The 21148-nt window shown below is 63.2% G+C and overlaps 1 protein-coding gene across 5 annotated transcripts; it reads right to left on the reverse strand.

Annotated features, from left to right (window-relative positions):
- Positions 1-1080: 1080 nt before the first annotated feature.
- On the reverse strand, positions 1081-20902 carry UCKL1 (uridine-cytidine kinase 1 like 1). Of its 5 annotated transcripts, none has more exons than XM_083801130.1 (15): positions 20781-20902; positions 14004-14197; positions 13330-13436; positions 12979-13149; positions 12552-12623; positions 11324-11513; positions 10824-10885; positions 6257-6276; positions 4112-4210; positions 3613-3706; positions 3398-3460; positions 2940-3062; positions 2432-2539; positions 2049-2205; positions 1081-1456 (listed from the first exon to the last, which is right to left on the reverse strand). In XM_083801130.1, exons 1-15 carry the CDS (start codon positions 20828-20830, stop codon positions 1380-1382), a joined length of 1587 nt encoding a protein of 528 aa, XP_083657256.1. In that variant the 5' UTR covers positions 20831-20902; the 3' UTR covers positions 1081-1379. The 5 variants fall into 5 exon arrangements, with proteins under 5 accessions (XP_083657256.1, XP_083657257.1, XP_083657258.1 ...); XM_083801131.1 differs by lacking the exon at positions 6257-6276 and adding an exon at positions 9572-9588; XM_083801132.1 differs by lacking the exon at positions 20781-20902 and adding an exon at positions 17123-17352.
- Positions 20903-21148: the final 246 nt, after the last annotated feature.

Raw genomic sequence — 21148 nt, forward strand, 5'->3', positions numbered from 1 at the left:
GCAGGAACTTGGGCGTGTGCTTTCTTTTAAATTTAGTTGAGAATTTATACAACGTGCCACAGAGCGGTGGCAGTTATTTTGGGCTCCTCACACCTGAGCCCACACTGAGCTGGCACCAGGAGGCTCTGTTTCAGCAGATCATCCCCCTCCTGGTCCCATTGCCCTGGCTGCTTGCCTTGCCCTAGCCCCGAGGGGCCGGCTCCGAGCTGGGGGTGCCCAGACGAGGGGTGGGCTGGCTCCTCTTGGCCCCTTTACCTCCAGCACAAGGATGTTGCGCTGGTACTTTGAATCAGGCAGGAAGGGAAAATACTCTGCGTTCAGCCACAAGGGTCACAGCCTGCTCTGACTAAATCCACCTCCTGGGGCTGGCTGTCTCCCTTCCGCTGAGGTTACTCTGGCCTGCTAACAGCTTCCTGGAGACCGTTACGAGACCCATGCCGCACCGCATCTCGAGCAGCTCTGATTCAGCAAGAGCAGCCTGGTGCTTGCGTGAGCTGTGTTTCAGTTTGGCTGCTGAACTGAAACAAGGGCTTGGTGCCTTTTAAGCTGAAGTGTGACGTGATCTAAGCTGAACTTCATCTTCCTTGCAGAAAGGAGGAACGGCTGTTCCTCTGGTACCAGCCCTTCACCTGGATCTGCAGCACAGTATTTCTTCCCTGGAGCAAGGCAGCAAGAAGAGGGAGCTGGGGAATGGGGGTGGTGGGTTCTCCTCCCGCCCCAGCTCTGCTTCAGGAGGAAGGCCTTGGTTTGAGGGGGGGTTATCCTACCCTTGCAGCAAGGCCACAAAATGCTCTCTGTCCCTACCAGCTCCGAGGAGGCTCAGAGCAAGCAGGACTGAGGGCATGTGCTCCACAGGGCTGCAGGGGTGTAAGGACTTCCGTGCTTGCTGAAGGGATGCAATGAGCAGCCTGCTGTAAATAGCACAGCCAAAAGACACAGCTGCAAGAACCTCTCTATGGCTGCAGGGTCAGCGTCCCTCAGCAGCATCCACCGCCACTTCAGCATCTCCCCTCCCAGGGTGGCAGTCCTGAAGGGTTACGACTTCTTGTCAGCCCCGGGCTGTGACAAGCAATGGCTCCGTTCAAGAAAACCAGAGAAAAAATTTATTATTTTTCTTTATAAAATATCTCCAATAAGTTATATAGGCAAATATTTAAATTAAAATAAATTAACTCCACTCTATGCTGGGACACGCAACTGTCCACAAAGTCAAACTAGGATTTGTGTATCTTTGAAAAAATATGCCCTAGATCTCCAATGTAAGATTTGAAAAAAATATCTATGCTTGGTGAGGAGAAAGGAGAAATCTTTGCAATGGACAGAAGGGGTTAAGGTGCGGTGCTGAAGCTGCCTGTCACCAGAGGCACCTCCACATCCAGCTAAGTGCTAAGAGCATCTTCATCATCGCTCCAGTCAGGAGGAGCGTCCGTTCCGAAGTACCGATCGCCAAAATTCCCTGTGGGGAGAAGAGGAAAGATTGCAACCACGGTGCAGCTCTGCGGGGAGCCTTGGACCAACCCCCTCCAAGCTGCTGGCCGCCCAGCAGGCGAGAAAACAAAAGCAGGTTTATCCGACAGCTTGAACGGCACTAAAATTTGTGCAGCAGCAAAACTGGAGCAGCCTGGAGGCTGTTTTAGCACCCCAGAGGCTGTTTTAGCAGGGTTGTTTCCTGGCACAGCAGAGGTGAGACAGAACACGGTGAGCTTGTTCAGGACAAGCTCGTTTCAGGTGGCAGCTTAGGAAACGAGGTGGGCACAGGTCTGCCCCAGCTGCCCCAGCCTTGCTTCTCCATCTCGGGCAGGATGAGGCTCGTGGCACGTGGAACAGCTCCCTCTGCTCACGAGGCTACGGCTGCCTGACAGTGCTCAGCGTGCACGTTGATCCCACCACCCGCACGGCAGCAGGCCGGAGAGGCCCTCAATAAATCAAGGCCAGACTAAAGCAAGGCTAAGCTGCTGCTGGCAAGCAGGGCTTCACCTCTTTGGGGAGTGGGCCAGAAACACCGAAAGTTCCTCTGAAACTGCTCATTTCTACCCCCAGGTACTCACCAATGCCAGGGATTATCCGGAAAAGGTCATTCACCTTCTTGTCCACAGCTGTGGTGATGATCTTGACCCGGGGGAAAGCGTAGGCGACTGAGTGGACACCCATCTCTGCCATAAGCAGGGAGAGGAGGAAGATCTTGTCTTCCGGGACATCGTGATCCTACAGGAGAGGCACAGAGAGAGCACAGAGGTGTGTGGGACGAGGAGCCAGGGTCAGGGCGCTTTCAGAGTCACTCCAGCTCTTGCTGTAACCCACAACAGCCTCCTTTGCGAGGATGGAACAGCTTCAGTGAAAGACCCCTCGGAGGGGCTGCAGCTGGCCCTTCGAACTTTGCTTGGGGGCAAAGCCCACCTCCGGCCCCGCACCCGCCTGATACCCCCCGTACCAGCAGCACCCGCACTGCCATCATGGCTGCTGCGCCTGTGGAGACCGTGCAGTCCATCAGGATGACGTGGTCTTCGCTGATGTCCTTCGGCAGCCGCAGGTAGTGGAGCTGGGCAGGGGGGAGAGAGAGACGAGATCAGCTCCGGAGGGCTGCAGGCTTCACGCAGGGGTCTCTCCTGATGCGCAGAGTGGAGCAAACGCAGCAACCCCAGCCCTTCTTTTAGAGGAGGGGAGGATCTTTCGTGCCTCTCCGTCCCTGGGACCCAAGCTGCCAGCTTTGGGCCAGGTGCTGGTGCAGACACATGGGCAGCAAACCAGCCCCTTGGTGCACAAACGTGCTGGCAAAGCCCACTTGGGCAGCATTCAAAGCACTCGCTCCCTAAGCGCTCACCCCCAATGCAGACCGACTCTCAGATCCCCGAAGAGCTCTCAGAAAATACCCGAGCCGGCCCCTGCGTGCACCCCAACGGGCAGGAGACGTCTCGGCAGCCCAGGCCCCTGGGGCTTACCTCCGGCTCGCCCGTGTTGCAGTTGGTCTGGATGAGAATGGTCCCGATGCGCACGTCCTTGCAGACAGCTCGCAGCGCTGGCTCCATCGTCTCGCCCGCCCGCAGGATGGACACCCCGGTGATCTGCAGCACGGGAAAGACGAACGGGAAGGCGCGATGCTGTAGGTACACACGGTGTGCCACTGGGCCTCGACACTGGGGACCTCTCACGGGCAACCCCAAAGCGCTCCCGGAGAGGGCTGTGCTGCTCCTGGCTCGGGCTGCCTCCCAAAACGCGACGGCAGCAGTGGCACGGTGACACTGCTGATACACGGTACCGTACTCGTGGCAGCAGGCACCAACCCCAGACCTGGTGGAAGCCCTGAGAGGCCGGGGCTGTCCTTCCCCTGCGGGCAGAGGGCTTTCAGCGTAGCCCCACCTGGCACTTTGAGTACACAGTACCTTTTGCTCCCACTTACTTGCTTCCCACTGTATGTCCTCCCTTCGTAGTCCTGTCCCTGAGGGGTCTGGACCGTGCAACTCTACAAAAAAAACACACAAAAAGTGTTACCACAGGCACTGACGCGGCTCTCAGAGGAGCTCTGGTGCCAGGGGGACAGCCAGGGGCTGGTCTGGCCCCTCGGAAAGCAAGGCTGGACAAGGCATCGTCACCCAGGTACAGCCCTGAACCCACCTGGAAAGGGAGAAACGAGAGCGCGTGCTCAATCAGCAACCGCATCAGCCTCTTGGAGTAGAAAATGAACTCGTCCCTGCTGGTCTCCTTGTTTCTGGAGGGGAAGGAAAAGAAACGTAAGCTGGGGACCGAAACGCGTTCCCCCCCCCAGCACATGGCAGGGGCTGCGTGCAGGAGGGCAGCCCCTGCCCCGCCTGGCTGTCGGCTTCTTGTTTGCACAGGGCCCGCAGGCTGAGTTTTAAGGCATTTTAAGGTAAAAAGTTCTAAGGTAAAAAGCAGAAAAATCGCTGGCAAGATGAGGGAGCGCTTTCCAGCCAGCGAGTGCTTCTGAGAGCACCCCCAGCAACGCTCCTGCACCCAGGCCCCCCTCCCAGCTCCCCCGTCCCATGTCCCCAAGCCCCGGGGCAGGGCACAGGTTGAGCTCTGGGGGTTCGGGAGCCCAAACCGAGCCAAGCCCACCCCAGCCGAGCCCCATCCTGCCCCGGGGGGGGGGCTTTACCTGATGATGGTGTGCATGCCCCTCACCTGAGGGGTGCTCTTCAGCACGCTGAGGGTCTGCGGAAGAGGGTGGCACTGGTGGGCAGAGGCCAGGGCGGCCCTGAAAACCAAACACCCGGTTCAGAAGGGCTCTGGGCGAGGCTGCCCGAGGGCTGGTGCACAGCACACGGCCGGAGCCATCCTCCCAGATGTCAAATCTCCTGCAAACGCACACCGAGGCCATCTGGCCGAGCCGAACGAGCGGCCAGCCCTGCCCGGGATCCCAGGGTGGCGGAGGGACCCGCTCCCGCTGAAGGGGCAGGGGTTGGGTGCTCGGAGTTTACCAAGAAAACAAAATCCGAATGCCCTCCTGTTCGGGAGCCGGACCCGGCGGTGGATCCTCGACCCACGGGGTGAGGAGGAGCCATCGCAGCGGTCCCTGTCCCACCAAAACAAGCGCCAAGCATCGGATGCGGGCCAGGCGAGCCCCGCGGGGCCGTGCCCCGGCTCGCTCGGGGCCGTGCCGCAGCGCCGGCTGCACCAGGAGCTTCCGAGCGCATCCGGCCTGCTGCTAAGGGCTGCTCGGGCTGATACCGAATTGGGAACAGCTTCAAGGCTCTGCCGCCGGCCAGGAGCCGGCTGCGTGTGACTCATCTCCACATAACGAATAGGGCCGGGAGCTATTCTGGGATCAAGGGAACACCATTCACGGGGAAGCGCACAATGGAGCCCCATTAGTCACCTCTCGGTTTGAGAGCGGCAGTAACGAGCTGAAGGTCACAGCCATTTGGCTTCCAGGAGGCCGGGCGGGATGGGCAAGCGAGACTTTGTCTGGGAGGAGGGCTGGGGGTCACAAAGCCACACGTCACACCACAAACGTGCCAGCGGCCGCGTCCAGTCAGAGAGATGTCGGGGAGGAGGAGAAGAGAGCAAACAGACAAAAGCACCGGGTGATTTAAGATTTCCAATCAAGCAGAAACCTGGATTAATTGCCCACACACGCACACAGAGGCACACAAGCGGAGAAGAAGGCAGAGAAGATGACTGGGTAGGAATGGAGGAGGGCAGGGCTCGATGGCTTGAGGCCTCCATCCACAGAGCCATCTCCCGGTCGGTGCCAAACGAGACATTCCCAAGGCCTGGGGGAACTTAAGGGCTCCTTCTTGCTTTTGCCAGCCAAGAGCCCCCACGCGGGGCACGCTCCTGAGAGCTGAGGCAGCTCGCGGCCACCGCGGAGCACACGGGGCAGGCTGTGCCCCCGCTGCGGGTCTGGAGAGCCCGGCTCGGGGGGCTCCCAGCCCAGCACGCTGCCTCGAGCCCCCCCCCCGCCCCTCTGGGACCAGCAGCCCTCAAGGCCCCACACCAGCCGTCAGCGAAGCGAGCTCACTCCGTTAGTCCCCAAAATTCAGGTTAGCCACTCTTGGGGATACGCCCCACGCCGGGACCGCGCTGCCAGCAGCACCGTGCAGCTCTGCCCCCTCCCTTCCTCCTGCGGGACCCGGCCCAGGGACAGGTCCTGGGGACACGGCCACCACCCAGCCCTGCCGGACCCCCTCCTGGCCCCCAAAAACACTGACCCACGCGGCGTGAGCCACCGATGCAAGGGGTGAGCGCTGCTGCCTGCTCCCGGGGCGGGGGGCAGAGATCAGCCCCCGGCACGGCACCCGCACCCTCCTCTCCCAGCCCCAGCGGGGTTTGCTGGGCTGGAAACCGCCGTCCCCAAAACCGGAGCGGCCCCGGTGCTGGGGTCGCAGCCGCCCACCGCAGCCCGTGCTGGGGGGGCTTGCGCCCGAGGAAGCGCCGTCGGCGGCTTCTCACCGAGCCTCCCGCACCCATCCTGCGACACCCGCGCGGTGCTGGTGCTCGGTGCGGGCGCCGCGAGGTCTGCGCGCAACCCCGTTCCCTGCGGTGCTGCTGAGCGGCAGGGCTCATTTATGGGGTTAGAAAAAAAAAAAACAAAACTCTTGGGACCCCCCCCGCCACCCCCCCCCCCAACAAGCCCCGGGTTGGCCCGCGAAGCCCCCCAGCGAAGCGGGACCCCGTGTGCAGCCCGGCCGGAGACCCCCGCCCGGGTTAGTGCCACGGCTCCCACTGCGCAGCCCTCGCCCCGCTCCCCGCGGTTAGTGGCACACCCCGAACACCGCCGTGAGCGGTTTTGTCTCCTCACATATCCCAGCGCAGCTTCCTCTGGTCACCGGGTGGGAGGGACGTTCGGGGAGACAAGACGGGAAACACCAGAGTTTTAAGGGGAGAGGGACAGACACGACATGGAACAAAGGAGAAAGCACCGGCATTAGTCCAAGGGGGGGAAAAAAAAAAAAAAAAAAAACCCTAAGTGATCTCTCGGAGCTGCCCAGTGCCCGGGCCGGCACCATACAGCCTCCAAAGCCCCTTCCTCGCTGGCCAGGTCACGTCATCGCCGCTCTGCACGCCCCGGCTCCAAGTGATACGGCCCTGTCCCACGTCACCATCCCCGTGCCACCGCAGGGACTGCCACATCCCTGTCCCAGCCGGTACCGCAGCTCCTGGAGCTGCGGGGCGACGCCTCCAGGGCTCCTCGAACCGCCGCAATCCCAAAGCAAGTGCATAAAACCAAGCCTCGTCCCACCCGCCCCGCACGCCAGCGGGGCTGCCCCGCTCCTGGCGCGCTGCGGGGGGCTCTGCCCCAGCCTCGGAGAGCCGAGAGCACTGGGAGCACTGGAGAAAGGCAGCCCTGAACCCACCACCAGCAGCGGGAAGACCTTCGGGACCTTCACCCGGACCTGCCATCCTCGCAGAGGGGCTCGCGGGCAGGGCTGCTGGGGGGGGTCTCAGCCCTGCCCGGGGGGGCTGGAGGCGGCCGGTCCCCGCAGCCGGCACCCGCAGCCTGCCTGCGAGCTTCCTGCCCCCCCCCTCGTTGGGGCAGGACGGCGACGGAAAATTCAGACAGGCAGCCCGTGAGCACGTCAAGAAAACGTCTCAGTTTGGAAACTTAATTTTTTTTTTTCCCCCGCCCAGAACAAAAGGTTTGAAGGTAAAAAAAAAAAAAAATAGAAAAGAAAAGAAGACGAAGAGAAAGAGAGAAAGGGGGTGACCATCGCCCAGGAAGGCTTCAGGGAACATCAGCTCTTTGTCGAGCACGCTATCAAACAGGAAGCAGACAAGAGACATCCAGCTACAAAGGAGCTGATGCAGTCAAGGCATTTCAAACACGTACAGCAGCTGGCTTTCACGGCTGACATTTCAAACAAGGGCTATTAAAACTGCACCACGGGCTGATATTTAAAGACACAATTGGCAAAGGGCACGCCAAGCTGATCGAGACCTGGAGCGGAAGAAGGATCGATCGGCGAGGGAAAGGCAGCTGAAAAGAGCGGCGGCCCCGAGAGCCGGGTTTGTTGCTAAAACGGTAGGGCAGGAGGGACAGAAAACAGGGCCGAGGGACCCACGGGTCCCGCTGCTGCTGCTGGGCACGAGGAGAAACGCCCGGGCGTGGGCGGAAAGGGGGCACGTGAAGGTAATCGTGCCTCCTGCGCCGCCGTGGTTAAACGTGAGGGAAGCCAGACGGGAGGCATCCCAACTGCAGAGCCACCGAGAGCCGGCCTGCTCCCTGAGGGGCCGCGCGGGGACGTGGAGGCGCTCCTGGCAGCCAGCAGTGGCCGAGGAAGGCCTGCAGGCTGCACCATCCTCTTCGTCTCCTCAGAATTCACTCATTTCACAGAGTCACAGGTCGGTTTGGGCTGGCAGGGCCCTTAGAGCCCACCCAGCTCCTGCCCCTGCCGTGGGCACGACCCCTCCCGGCACCCCCAGCTCCTCCGGGCAGCCTGGGCCGGGGCTTCGCCGCCCTCAGAGGGAAGGATTCGACCTGCTGGGGTCAGGGAGAGGCACCCCCTGCCCGCCCAGCCACCCTCAGGACCAGGACAGCACCTCGAGCTGAGGCCAGGTCGGAGCACCCAGCTTTTATCCCACCGGCCACAAAGGCCCGGCTGCGTCCCCAGGGCCACCAAAGGGCGGTGGCATCGGAACGACAAGCGTGACATTTGGATGAAGCCACTCAGGACGGGGAATTGTTTTCGATGGCACCCCAAGAGCACGGAGCCCGGTGCCCATCCCTAAATCCACCTCGCTCCCCTTGCCAGCGCAGGGCTGTGCGGGGCCGCCGGGAGCTGCACCGGCTTCGAAAGCACCGGGACGCCGGGAGCAGAAACTGATTTTTCGCAGGAATTTTCTTCCAGACCCTCTGGCAAAGGCATAAATGGAAACCAGGAGCCTGAAACGGAGCATACGCATCTCTGCGGCCTTGATTACCACAGAGGGCAGAGTCATCCTTCCAAATTTGCTATCGTTACACTCCCCCACATCGCCTCAACTATCGCTGAATACTTGGTTTATAGGGTGCACAAAAAGTTCAGAGATCACCTCTGCTGAGTGCCAATTTGATAAAAAGGAAAATCACTGGAGAGAAAGGAAATCCTATATATATATATATACACATACACATATGGGCATATATACACACATGCTAGCCTGCTCTCTGATGTCATCTCTGCAAGTTTTTAAGCAACGGACTTCTCTCGGTGCTAAAGAGCAACTTCCCACCTGAACTTCCAGACACCCAGGGAAGCTTACGCAGGGAACGGCAGCGTTTGTATGGAAATGTCAGGCCCCGTGGTGTTAAACAAGCAAACAACGAGAGAGAAAATAAAACGTCCAGTCGCTTAGTCCAGGAAATGAATGGCTTAAGCAGAAATAAGTAAAGCGGAGAGCCTTTTCCTGTTCATCTAAGGTATTTTAAAAGCTTTTTGTATGCCACATGTAAATCTTGGGGTTACTTGCGCTAAGTGTCTCCATAAAACGATGGAGATCTAAATGGAAACCCATCTGCAGAACCGCATCCCCTCCGCTTCCTACAGAAATACCCGTAAATTTAGCCGGCTGCCTAATGGAAGTAAGAGAGCCTCAGTCCCACCTGGATCCAGACGCTGAAGAGGCTAAGTAAATCGCTTTATACTCTCCGGCATCCACCTGCTGATACTGGGAAATGAGCAATCCTGCTGGACTGCGGCTGAACTGGCCGCCTAGTCCCCCGGTGAGGGCTGCGGCGGGCTCAGAGCCCGCACCCGATGAGGGACCCGGGGCTGTCACCTCCCTCCCGTGGCTTCGTCCCCAGGGCTGGGGAGGGAGAGCGGCTCTAAAACCGCTCGTCTTGGAGGAGGAAGGGAAATGAGAGCAAAAGCCGGGACGCGGAGCCCCCCTTCCTGCAGGGTCCCGGCTACAGACCTGCCCTGCCCCAGTTTTCTCAGGCCGGCGGCACCCCCGCAGCACGGACACGTCCCCGAGGACCGGCCCCGTCCCTGCTGGTCCCAAAGGCAGGGACCGGCGGCCTTTTGCCATGCGTTTCGTGAGCTGTCGGTCTCGCCAGCGGGTCGGGGTTAGGCCAAGCAGTGCCTGGCATTGGAAATGCCTCGGGCTGCACAGACAGGACAGAGTGAGGGGCTCTTACCTGACACTGAGTTCACGCTGCGGCAGCAACACAAAGACACAACGCAACCGGTATTAAGCATTGTCAACACCACACGGTCGTTTCAAGACAAAAGAAAAGGAAAAATAGGAATATTTTCCTGCATTCCCATGTAGCTTTTTCCCCCTTCTTCCCCGCCCCAGCTAAACGTAAGCCCCCCATCCAACCCCTCACCTGGCTGACAGCATTTGCTGGCTACGGAGCTCTCCCTGCCACGTCTCGGGGGCTGGAAGAAAACTTCCCTTCCCCCTGCCTGGCCTGACGCCCCCCTCAACCTGCTGCCAGCAATGACGCCAGGGCTCTGGGCTTTGCTCCTGTGCCCTAGGAGCAGGGTTTAGCAAGAAAGCAGCTTCCTGAGCTGCCAGAGTTCAGCCCTGGGGTGTCCCCAGGGGAACCTTCCACCGTGGTTTTGTGCCGGAGCAGCCTCCCCTGGGCAGGCACAGGAGGCACGGTGCTGTCACAGGCACCAGAGGCTGCACAGCTCCTGCAGGAACCGAGCCCTTGGCTTTCGAGTGCCTCCGTCCCCAGGCTGCGCTGCTTCCACCTCCCGGAGCATCGCCCCGAGCATCTTCACAGCTTGAACATGAAAGCTACAAAGCAGCCTGGCACCGTGGGGCAGGAGGGGGCTGCGCTGCCCGGGGAATGGCAACACAGCAGTGTCCTTTGATGGGAGGGTCCCGGCCTCAAACCCCCCGGTCAGGACCAGCCCAGGACACGGAAAAGATGACCTGCTAAAGCCAGCGACGGGGAAGGGCATGGCTCAGGCTGGGGGTGAAACAGGACAAGACTTCGGGTTTTGCTACCCATGGGATGCACCCAACGAGTGGGAAACCGGGCTGTGGATTGGAAAGAGTGCAGCGGTGGCTGCAGGGGGCCAAGAGGAGAAGCCAGAGCCAGAGAGCAGGAGTGCTGCAGGGCTTGGCGTGATGCTGGACGCAGGAGGGCGCATCCCTCGGGTCACTCGAGGATGGCTGCTTTGTCCGCGGACGACTTGCTGTCCCGGGGAGATGGAGGCTGCTGCGGGACCGCAGCGTGCAGAGTGGCTTTGTGCTCACCAGAGCACCGGGACGAGGCAGACTCCTCTGGCCTGGAGGAGCAGGGCTCAGAGGAGTTCATGGGGACAGCCCAGGAGCACGGAGGGAAGCCAGCCCGTTCCCCACCTCGGCACCCAGCGCCCCGCTGCGCAGCGAGGGTCCCCCCCAGCACTCCCGCACGGGCAGCAGGCTGCTCTTACCTCTTCCAGCTGGCTGTGGACGTGCTGGACGATCAGGTCGATGGCCACCGTGTTTCCACTCCCTGAAGCAAAAGCAGAACAGAGAAGGCCTGGTGAGGTCCACAGTGCTAACCGTGCCTCAAACAAGCTTCTTCCCCAAGTTCCCCGTTACGTTCAAAGTCACACCCTACCCATTTCCCTAGCAAAGCATCACCCAGCAGGAGACAATCCTGCTGTTACTACATTGCTGTTTGGTAATCTATTACTGAACATCTAGAAGTCACCTCTATTTTTTAAATTGCTAAGCTACAGGTGCTTGTAGGGCAGGACTAGTTGAGGGAAAAGTAGCACGAATTCCCCAGGAACCTGCTTTTGGCCAGTGTTTGGGGACGCTCGCCTGCAAAAACCTTTGCTTTGCCATGGGACAGCCACCCTCCTGTCCTCGCCCGCCGGTGGCAGAGCTGAGGGCAGGGGGACGGCGTCTCCCAGGTCCCGCTCAGGACCCAGGCCTGTGGCAGTACCTCGGGGCACGACGATGTCGGCCAGGCGCATGGTGGGCTGGATGTACTGGTCGAAGGCGGGCTTGACGAACTTGTTGTACTGCTTGATGACGCCCTCGATGTCACGGCCGCGCTCGCTGATGTCCCTGCGCAGGCGGCGCACCAAGCGGATGTCCGAGTCCGTGTCGACGAATATTTTCAGGTCCAGGAGCTGGAACGAGAGGGGAGGGAAGAAATCCCACCGGGCTGAGCATGTAACAGGAGCTGACCTCCAGCAGGCACGGCCAGGAGGCTGAGCCCAAGGCACAGCATGGCTCCGACCGAGCTGGGCTCTGCCCTGCACGGCTCCGGGCTGCAGCGAGCTTTGCCTCCGCGAACGCTGCCAGTGCAGACACTGCCGCCTGCCCCCAGGGACCTGTCCTGCTCCAGAGCACGTCTCTAAGCACCCCCAGCGCTTTGGCGGGATGGTATTTAAGAGCGAGGAGGGGATGGAAGGATGGAGACCAACGGGTTAACCCGGGAGCCGCGGGCTCGCCGCGGCTGGAAGGGAGCCAGGCACAGCAGGTCAGCTCTGGGGCCGGGATCCATGACACTGCCCCGAGCCTCCAGAGACAGAGCTGAGGGATATTCGGAGGAAACGCTCCTCGGGGATTTACCCAGCTGTCCACTGGAGGTCATCGTTGCTCCAGGAAAGCGCAGCGCAAACGCTCACTTGGCAGGGGAGGAAACTTCCTAGACTGAGCTTGGCTGAGCTTGTGCGCGGCTCACTCCCCCCCTATAGCATTTTTCGTGTATCCAGACACTTCCCAGGAATGCCTGAAGTGCTGGATGAGTCCGCCCTGGGAACACAAGCCTGTGCGGAGCAGAAGCTCAGCCAGCTTTGCTTCTGGCTGTGCAAGCTGAGACGTGCGGTGCAGAGGTGTGCTATTTCGGGTCGTATTTACGCGCCGTCGCTGCCAGGGACCAGGTCACCGCTTGGCTCCGCGTTCCTGGACACGAATGGCAGAGACCAAGGCCTCTGCTTAAACCCTGGGGCCCTTCCCCTGCTGCTACCAGAGCCCAGGCCTATTTCTCCTGCACGCTGAAGACGCAGCAGCTGGGCTCACCTGGATGAGAAGGCCACCCCCGTGCCGCTGAGCCTCAGGAGGCTCAGCATTAGGGAGGACAGGAGCCGTGGGAGGACAGGAGCCCCCCAGCAGCACACAGGGTGCTGGGACTGCCTGCCACGTGCGGTGATAACACGGCTCACCTTCAGGAGCTCCTTGTCCGCGAACGCCATGATGCCTTCAAAAATAATCACGTTGGCGCCGTACAGGGTTTTCTGCGGAGGCAGAATTGACGTGGTTAGAGTTCAGATACCCCATTCCAGAAAAAAAACAAAAAAAAAAACAAAAAAAAAACAGAAGAACGCCCAGCTCCTTCTCTATTTCCAAGGCTTTGGGGTGACTAGGAGTACCCAAAAAGCTGCTGGTGGGATACTGCACATGCCGCAGGCAGGATCCCTGCAGCTGTCCTCTTCCACGCAGCCCGCTGCCCTTGCAACGTGCCAGCTTCTGCCAGCAGGCTGTAGGGACCCACGAGGACACGCAGTGGGGCGCAGGGGTGCCAAGAGCACCCTGCTCTCGCCCTGGCAGTCCCCCCCCCAACCCCATCCCACGCCCCTCGGTGTCCCATACCCATTCCTTCTTCCGGCTGTGGGTGGTGAAGTCGTAGATGGGGATCTTCACGCTCTTGCCTTGCTTCAGCTTCTTCAGGGTGGCGATGATGAGGTCGAAGTCGAAGGCGTCGGGGTGGTCGAAGTTGAAGTCGTTGCTGGCCGCCTGCTCCTGCTGCTGCTTGGTCAATACCTGTCCCCAGAGACGAGGTCAGGGCGCGTGGCCGTCCCCCCCCCGGGGCAGCCTTTACTCCTCCTGCCCCAAACACCCCGGGGCCAGGGGAAGCAGGAGGCTGTCGCTGAACCCACGCCGCGTTTCCCCACCGGGGGGGGGTCAACGCCACGGCAGCCCCGAGGAACCCGGCAGCCTCACCTTGTAGAAGGAGTCCATGGAGAGCAGCACCACCCAGGGGACGTCGAGAGCCTCGATGATCATGGTGGCCACCGTGGTCTTCCCAGAGGCGCTGCCTCCTCCCAGGCCTGCCAAAGAGAAAGGGAGGAAGCCAACGAAGCCACGACCTCCCTTCCGACCCCAGGCAGGGCCCAGGGGCCGCTCTGATGCACCGGGTTGGGGCCACGTCAAGAGGGAGACGCCACGAGAGGTTATCCTTGAAACGCCCGGCGTGCTGTAACTGCCAGCCACGTGCATCATTCACGTGATGCTTGTGTAACAAGGGGAGAGCTGGCACGAGACCCAGCCAAGGGTAAATCCCTGGGAACTCGTGACGACTCAGGCAACGAGTACGGGAGCTGTGAGAACAGCCAGGAGGGGCTGCGGTCTGCCCAGCTCTAATCCACCCCCCCCCCCACCTGCAAGCTCTGGGAATTACCGCGAGGACTCTCCCTGAGGCCGAGCAGCTCAGGACGGAGCCAGCCTCCAGCTTCCGAGCAGGTTGTGGGAGCGTGGAGGGAAGCAGAAACCTCCCCCCCAAGGTCTCCAGGAGGGCAGCACCGACGCCGCCGGAGCAATTTGAGCTCCAAAGCTAACACGAGGGTGCTGAGGCACAGAGGTGGGACGGTGCCGGGCCAGGCGCTGCCCCTGCCTACCTATGACGAAGGCCTCCTTGGACTGGGTGCCGTGCTCGTTGTACCAGGGCGGCCGGCCCGCCGTGTAGATGGTCCTCTTGCTGGTCCGCAGCAGGGGCGGCTCCGACTTGCACTGGCTCGTGGTCCGCTTTCGGGGCGGCTTGGAGGACCCCACCGCCGGGTACAGACGGTCCAAGGACTCGGCGCTGCTGTTGCTGGGGACGGGAACAGGGAGCAAGGGGGTTAAACAAACACCGTGAGCTCTCCAAAGCGCCGAGTGCCATTACAGAGGGCAGCGAGGTGTCCCGAAGGGCCGGAGGCCAAACACGAGCTAGAGCTCAGCCAGCTTCTGCCACGCACCCCCCGTGCACAAACCCTCTTCCTCCCCACTTGGAGCTCTCCAGCCTCACCCCAGCTCCCACCCTTTAGGGCTGAGCCCCCTTGGGACCGGCCTGCGAGCTCGCCAAAGCCAGACTGGGGCTGCACGGAGGAAAACCCTTCCCGGGGCTGCAAAGCTCTTTGTGCCTGCTGTGCCGCGTGGGCAGGGCAGGGCTGGAGCCCTGGAGCTGGTAAAAAGCCTCTCCCCGATCTGTCCTCCCGCGGCGGGGAGGGCCGGGAGCGGGGGGAGCCCGGGGGCTCTGCGCTTGGCAGCGGGATGCGGCGGCCGCGAGGCGATAAAGCAGCGGCCGGCCAGGAGATAAAGCTGCAGCCGCAGCGGGAGGACGATTTCCACCCGCTGCGGCTCCCCCGGGGGCACCAAGTTCTGCACAGCCGGGCAAGCGCTGCAGGACGGATCCCGGCTGGGAAACGGGGCTTTTTTCCCCCTGACACCCGGGGCTCTGTGAGGCCGAGGGCTGCCCTCCAACGCCACCCCCCCCGGCACGACCGCGAGGCGCCTCGAGGAATCGCCGGGTGGGGATAAAAACTCCGCCAGCTCGGGGAGCCCCGGCACCGAACGGCCAGAAGGGCTTAAACCGCAGGGCTTTATAGATTTTTTTTTTTTTTGCTCGGTTTTAAGCCGTTTCGGTACGAAGATCAGTCCCCTCCTCTCCCGCAGCCCTTTTTAGGATAATTCCTGATAATGACCAAAATTTGAGACCGGCCATCTGTGCGCAAAGCCGCCCGGCGTGCCGCCGGCACCTCGCGGGGGGGGGGGGGGACGGCCGTGGTGGGGCCCTGTGCGATCCTCCCAGCAACGTGCAGCGCCTTCCCCGGCACCAGGAGCTCCCACAGAAGTGCCAGGGCTGTGAAAATCGCATCCGGAGCCTCGCTCAGCACCTCCGGAGCCTCGCTCAGCACCTCCGGAGCCTCGCTCGTCGCCCCATCGCTCGTAGGAGCCCCCGGCCTCCAGCTCGCCCAGAAGCCGCGCACGTCGGAGAGGTCACGTTATAAAAGCAAGGTCCCGGGGTTGGACCTGCTGGGGAATCACCCTCTGCGCGAGGTGAGAGGGCTCCATCCATCCCCGGAGCTGGGGCGCTTCGCTCTCCTCTCCCCGCTCTCCCCTCCCGCTGCAGCAGCCCCCAGAGGACCTGGCGCAGAAACAAAATCGTTTGGGCTCGCTGAAGGCAGAGGTGACAGAGGCACGGCTGTCTACCAGAAAATAAAACCGCTCCTTTCATCCGCATCCCTGCCCCTCTCCCGGGACCGCGGGTGCTCGCGGGCCGTGCCGCGGCAGTGCCGCCGGGGGGGCCGCTTCCCTCTCCCGTTTTCCTCCGGGGCTGCAGGCGTCTCAGGGGCACGAGGTGCCGGCTCCCGTCCCCGGCGTAACGCAGCACCGAGCCCAGCCTGAGGATGCTGTGGCTGAAAGCACGAGCCCCAGGCCAGGCGCGGCCACCGACTCAACCCAGCCTCCGAAGAGGTTCCTGGTTTGGGAGCCCGCGCGGAGCGGAGAGCGGCAGGCCGGGCTCCGCAAGGCGCGCTGCCTCGGATCGGCGTAGCTCAGCTCCTGGCGGCGACGAGGAGGCTCTGCCCCCGTGGCTTCGGCCGTGCCCAGAATTTCGGGCAGCGGCCAAGGCTTTCCTCTCCCCGAGGTGCCCGCAGTGCACCCAGGCTGCTGGCACCGGGGGCACAAACAGAGGGGCCCTCGCTCTCCCCGATGCAAGGAGCGCTTTAATCCCGTTCCCGGCACTCGCCCGCTTCGCCTCTTCTCCTCCAAGCGCTTCTGGACCTTTACGTAAACCGTGCCCCACCTCTTAAACCGACGTCCCCCACGATTTATCTCAGATGAACACGGCTCCGGGGGCAGTGACCGCTCTGGACTCCTGCAAAGGTCACAGTTTTTCTCCTAATGCCAACTTCAGGCTCTGTCCTCGCTCCGCGGCCCCCAGGGCTGCCTTTGCCAGGCCGGGGCTCTCCCCTCCGAAGGCCCAGCGGCCCCCAGCCGCCTCTCAGCTCCCTCGTTCCCCTGCTCGGTTCTTCTTTTGCTTTGTACAGCTCCCCGCAGCGGGGCCAAAGCCCGCTCGCTGCACCTACTGACGAGGGAAGCCCGGAGGAAGGCGACTTATTTATAGCCAGAGCCCCTGGGCTGCTTCGTGCGCCTGGCGGCGAGCACGGCCAGACCTCGCCAGGACGGCTGGAGCCGAGCACAGCCCTCGTCCTCGTCCTCATCCTCGTCCTCTGCAGCCCCGCCGTGCGAGGAGAGCACGTCCCTGTGCTAGAACAAGGCAGGTACAGCCAGAAACCTCTCCCGGGCTCGAGAGCCCCCTGCCGCAGCCTTTCTGGGGGCAGCCACCCCCGCCTGCCCCAGGTTCGGGGACGTTTCCCTTCCCCGCTGCAGGTGAATCCTCCCCAGCGTCACCGGCGCTGCTTTGCCAGAAGCCCAACTGGGTCGGAGACCCCCCTCCCCGTGCCCACTCCCCCCCCCGGGGTGAGGGCAGTACGCCCAGGTCCCGGCACCCCTGCTGCAGCCAGCGAGGAAAAACCCCAAACCTGACCTTGCCGCGGCGCGGGGGGAGCTCCTCCTTGGTCCCATGCCCTGCAGACACGGCGCCAGCCTCGGCCTTCCAAATCCTCCCCCCGGGGAAGCCGATCTTTCCCCCAGCTGCCTCGTGTGATTTCGCCAGGACAGCTCCAGGAAAAAAAAAAAAAAAGAAAGAAAACCCCAAACCCACCCCAAAAAGGGGCAGAGGAGGAGCTCTCACCTGCCTTCGGGCCCCAGGGCCCAGCAGCCCGATATGCGGACGCTGGCGTAAGCCGGGGGGCTGCTCATGGCCGCGAGCCTCGAGGGGTGAATTTCGGCTCGGAGGCTTCGGGACGAGCCATGCAGGGAGCGTCCCCGCGTGGCTGGGGGGGGGGACGCCGACCCCAGCAGGACCCTGGGGGGGGGCAAAGGGGCCGGAGTGGAGGTGTTCTGCTGGGAGCTGCGGAGCGGTCGGCGTGCATAAGAGGATAGCTTAACCCAGAGATTACGTTCATTACCTGATATTAATAGCACTGGCTTGATTAAAGAAAAAGCCTGGGGGGGGGGGGGGGGGGAAGGGGGGGCGGGGGGCGAGGTGACACCTCCTCGAACCGCCCCGGCGGCGGACGAACGTCCTCGCTTTGGGTCCGGGGCTCCTTCAGCTGCTTCTGACACTCAGCGCGCGGCCCCGGGGCAGCGGCAGCTCGGTGGTGAGCGTGCGGCCGGCGGCGGCGGCGGGGGGGGCACCGGGGCGTGGGGGGGGGGGGGGGGGCCGGTGGGCAGCGAGGGAGGTCCCTGGGGGGGGGGGTACCGGGACGGAGCGGGCACCCCGGGGGAGGCTCGGTGCTGCCCGTACTGGGGCTATCGGTGCAGGTTTGCCACCCTCCTGTAGCCGCCAAGGTGGGGGCCGGCTGGATCTGACCCCCCCTTTGCGGTGCCCGGCTGTGGAGGGGGGGGAGCTGCCCCTCGCCGTCCCCGCGAGCTCGGCAGCCCCGCAGTAAACAAGCCCTCGAAACTCAACACCCCGGGGTGGCTAAGAATAACGCCGCCGCCGCCGCTCAGGGCCTGGCCGCCTGCACTCGCGGCCGTCCCGCTGCCCCCCTTCGTCCCCCCCCCTCCACCAGCAGCCCGCGGATTCGTTTTCCTGCGGCGCCTGAGAAATCGCCCACAAAGTCACGGCCACCTCCGTGCCCAGCACGCAGCGGGCACGTTTTTTGGGGGACCGGGGGCAGCGGGGGCGATGCTCGCCCGGCACCAAGCAGGGGGAGGCGCGGAGCTGGGCCAGGACCTTCCTCTGGCCCCGAAGCACCGGGGGGCGCGCTCCGGAGGTGCGGGGGACGCCGGTGTCCGTGCGTCCTGTGCTCCCCAGCCGGCAACGGGACCGCCATGGGAGAGCCGGACCCCAAACCGGGTCTCAGCGGCTGCCTCCTCGCCCTACAACGCCGAGCTGGCCCCCAAAGAGCGGGATTTGACCCAGGGGAGCGAGAGGCGACGCGGCCCCGGCCGCTGCCCCGAACGAAGCCAATTAAACGACCGAGGATCAAAGGAGCCTTTCCCGTCCCGCGATTTTAGCACGAGCTCCCCTTTCTCTGGAAAAGCGCTTTCAGGAGTTTAAAAATAAAATCCTCTTCCGCAGCGATTTCTGCTCTTTCTCAAAGAGAAGGAAAAAAAAAAAAAAAGGGACCAGAAATTGGAACCGAAGGAGCCCTTGCCCGTGTGGCATTGCTCCTTATCGCACGCTCCCTGGTGCCTTTTTTTTTTTCCTGCCTTTGTTTAAAACCTCCGAGCGGCGGCACCGATGCTCCCAGCGGCTCACTCGACGTCCCAGCCCAGCTCCCAGGTAGGAGGGGAATTACCCGCGCCGATTTTTAATCCCAGCAGCAAACAAAAGCCCCCGGGGCTCGGCGTCCGACCGCGGGCACCGGGCGCTGCCGCGGCTGCCGGCACGGCGAGGGCGCTGCGGGCTGGGCCCTGGGCGTGCTCCTTCGCTTCCTGGTTCCTGAGCTCTCACGCAGGGAGAATGTTTTCGGACTTTTTTCTTCCTTCTAGAAGATTTTCTTAAGCGCAAATCCAGTCTGTAATCGCAGGGCCCGGGGAGCTGGACTTAACATCGCGAGAAAAAGGCGACGTGGCGATGGTGGATGAAGGTGTGCTGGGGCGGCCACTCCAGCTCCCTTCGCCCCGTGAGGAAGGGCTGAAGGAACAGAAGGCTGAAGGAAGTGTTCAGCCTAAAAAACAAATACCTTAAATAAAAGAGCAAGCGAGAGCCGGTCCAAATGCGTAAAGGTTGCTGCCGGGGGGCAGAGATGAGGACGTTCTCCACGAGAGGCGGCGCAGACCTCGGGACCTCGCCTCTCCCGGGGTGCCGGGATGAAGCAGAGCCGCCGGCGGCTCTTCCCCTGCTGCTCACCGCAACCCAAACGTCGCCATCGGGTCCCAGGGAGAGCTCAGGGGGGGCCCAAGCCGAAGACGAGCGGTGCTCGCGGGAGGATGGATCGGCTCCGGTGCCACCCCTGGGTGCAGTTTGCTGGGCTCTGCCTGCCGGCACGGGGTGGCTCCGAGGCTCCTTGGGATTTGGGGAAGGGCCACGGCAAAGCACTGAGACGACTGAGACGGGTCCAATCCTTCCCACAGGGAGCCGTGCCGGCCTCAGGGCGTCGCTACAGCCTGGCGCACGGCAAGGACGCTCGCCTGCGCCCCGCGGGGCTGCGCTGCCCCAGGGCCCCCTCGTCTGAGCGCTGAGCGGGGCTGGGTCCCGCCTGCCTGCCAGGCTGGGGAGCAAACCTCTTGGAGGGAGCACGCAAAGAAAGGCGCTGGGAAGCCCAAAGTGCCGGGACAGAGGCGGCAGCGTGGAGATGGAGGCAGCTGAGGAACGGAGGCAGCCCCAGGGGCACGGGGTGCCCCTGCAAACCCGAGCAGCACCGAAGTTGGTGCCCCCACCTCACCTCACGTCTCGCACAGGGACGGACGCAGCCCCCCGCGCTTCGCAAAGGACCTCAATTACCCAGCGGGGCAGGGGGAACACCTTCCTCTTCCAAGCCCATTAGCTCGCCGCTATTTACACCCGGTGCAGGCAGCTCCACCGCAGCCCGGCGGTCAGTGCCGGTGGCTTACACAACCCCGCGGTGCCCTGTGCCCCACATCCCGTCCCATCCCATCCCATCCTGTCCTGTTCCATCCATCCCATCCCATCCATCCCATCCCATCTCATCCATCCCATCCATCCCATGCCATCCCGTCCTGTTCCATCTATCCCATCCCATCTCATCCATCCCATCCCATCCCATCCCATCCCATCCTATCCCATCCCATCCCTGTCCCCATCCCTGTCCCCATCCCATCCCATCCCATCCCATCCATCCCATCCCATCCCGTCCTGTCCCATCCCGTCCCCCAGAAGGGCACCGCCGCCTCCACCTTCGGCCCCGCACCCAGGCAACCACTCGTACCCCGACACGCGCCAACCCCTCGCTCTTCCCCAGCCATGGGGCCGGGGCCAGCCGTAGCGATGCCAGGAGAAGCCCCCCAAAAACTTTGGACATCCCCCCCCCCCCAAAAAATAGATTCGGGACCCCCGCAGGACGGACGGCTCCGCACCCGCGCCCCGGCCCGGGGGCACCGCATGCCGCGGGCACCTCCCGCACGCTGCCGAGGCCGCGGCCCCCCCCCCGCAGCCCCCTCGACACCCCCGGGACGGGAACGGAGCCCCCCGGAGCCCGGTTTAGGGCCGGACCCCCCCGCTCCCCCCCCCCCGTGCCCGGTTCCCCGGCGCTGCTCTGCCCCGGGAGGCCCCGGCGGGGCTGGGGCTGCCTCGGCTCCGCTCCCCGCCGCCCCCAGCCCCCGGCCTGCCCTCCCCCCCCCCTCCCCAGGCCCCCGGTAACCCCCCCCCCCCCCGGTACCTGCCGTCCGGTGCCGCCGGGGCCCCCTCGGCCGCCGGGGCCGCGGCCATGGCGCTACCGGGGAGAGGCAGGGCCGGGAGCGGGGCCGCGGCCGGGGCCGGGCGGGGCGGAGCTGCCGCGGGGCTCCCCGGGACTTGTAGTGCGGGGGGAGCGGGGCCGTGAGGGGCCTTGGGGTGCCGGGGGGCTCGGGGGGGTGCTGAGGGGTTCCGATGGGTGCCGAGGGCACGGGTGGGTGCGTGCTGTGGGGCCCGGGAGCTCCCGGGTGGGCTCCGTGGGGGTGCTGAGGGGGGCTCCTGTGGGTGCTGTGGGGATCCAGCGGGTGCTGAGGGGCTCGGAGGGGGGTGCTGAGGGGCTGGGGGGTGCTGTGG

This window comes from Anser anser (genome assembly GCF_964211835.1).
Source record: "Anser anser genome assembly, chromosome: 16".
Taxonomy (NCBI): Eukaryota; Metazoa; Chordata; class Aves; order Anseriformes; family Anatidae; genus Anser; species Anser anser.

Coding starts and splice junctions, on each gene's coding strand:
- UCKL1 (XM_083801132.1), bottom strand. CDS start 17,190: ATGAGCAGCCCCCCGGCTTACGCCAGCGTCCGCATATCGGGCTGCTGG. Junction 10,886..11,323: donor CGACATCGTCGTGCCCCGAG/GTACTGCCACAG, acceptor CTTTTGCTTCAG/GGAGTGGAAACACGGTGGCC. Junction 3,063..3,397: donor GGACATACAGTGGGAAGCAA/GTAAGTGGGAGC, acceptor CCCGTGCTGCAG/ATCACCGGGGTGTCCATCCT.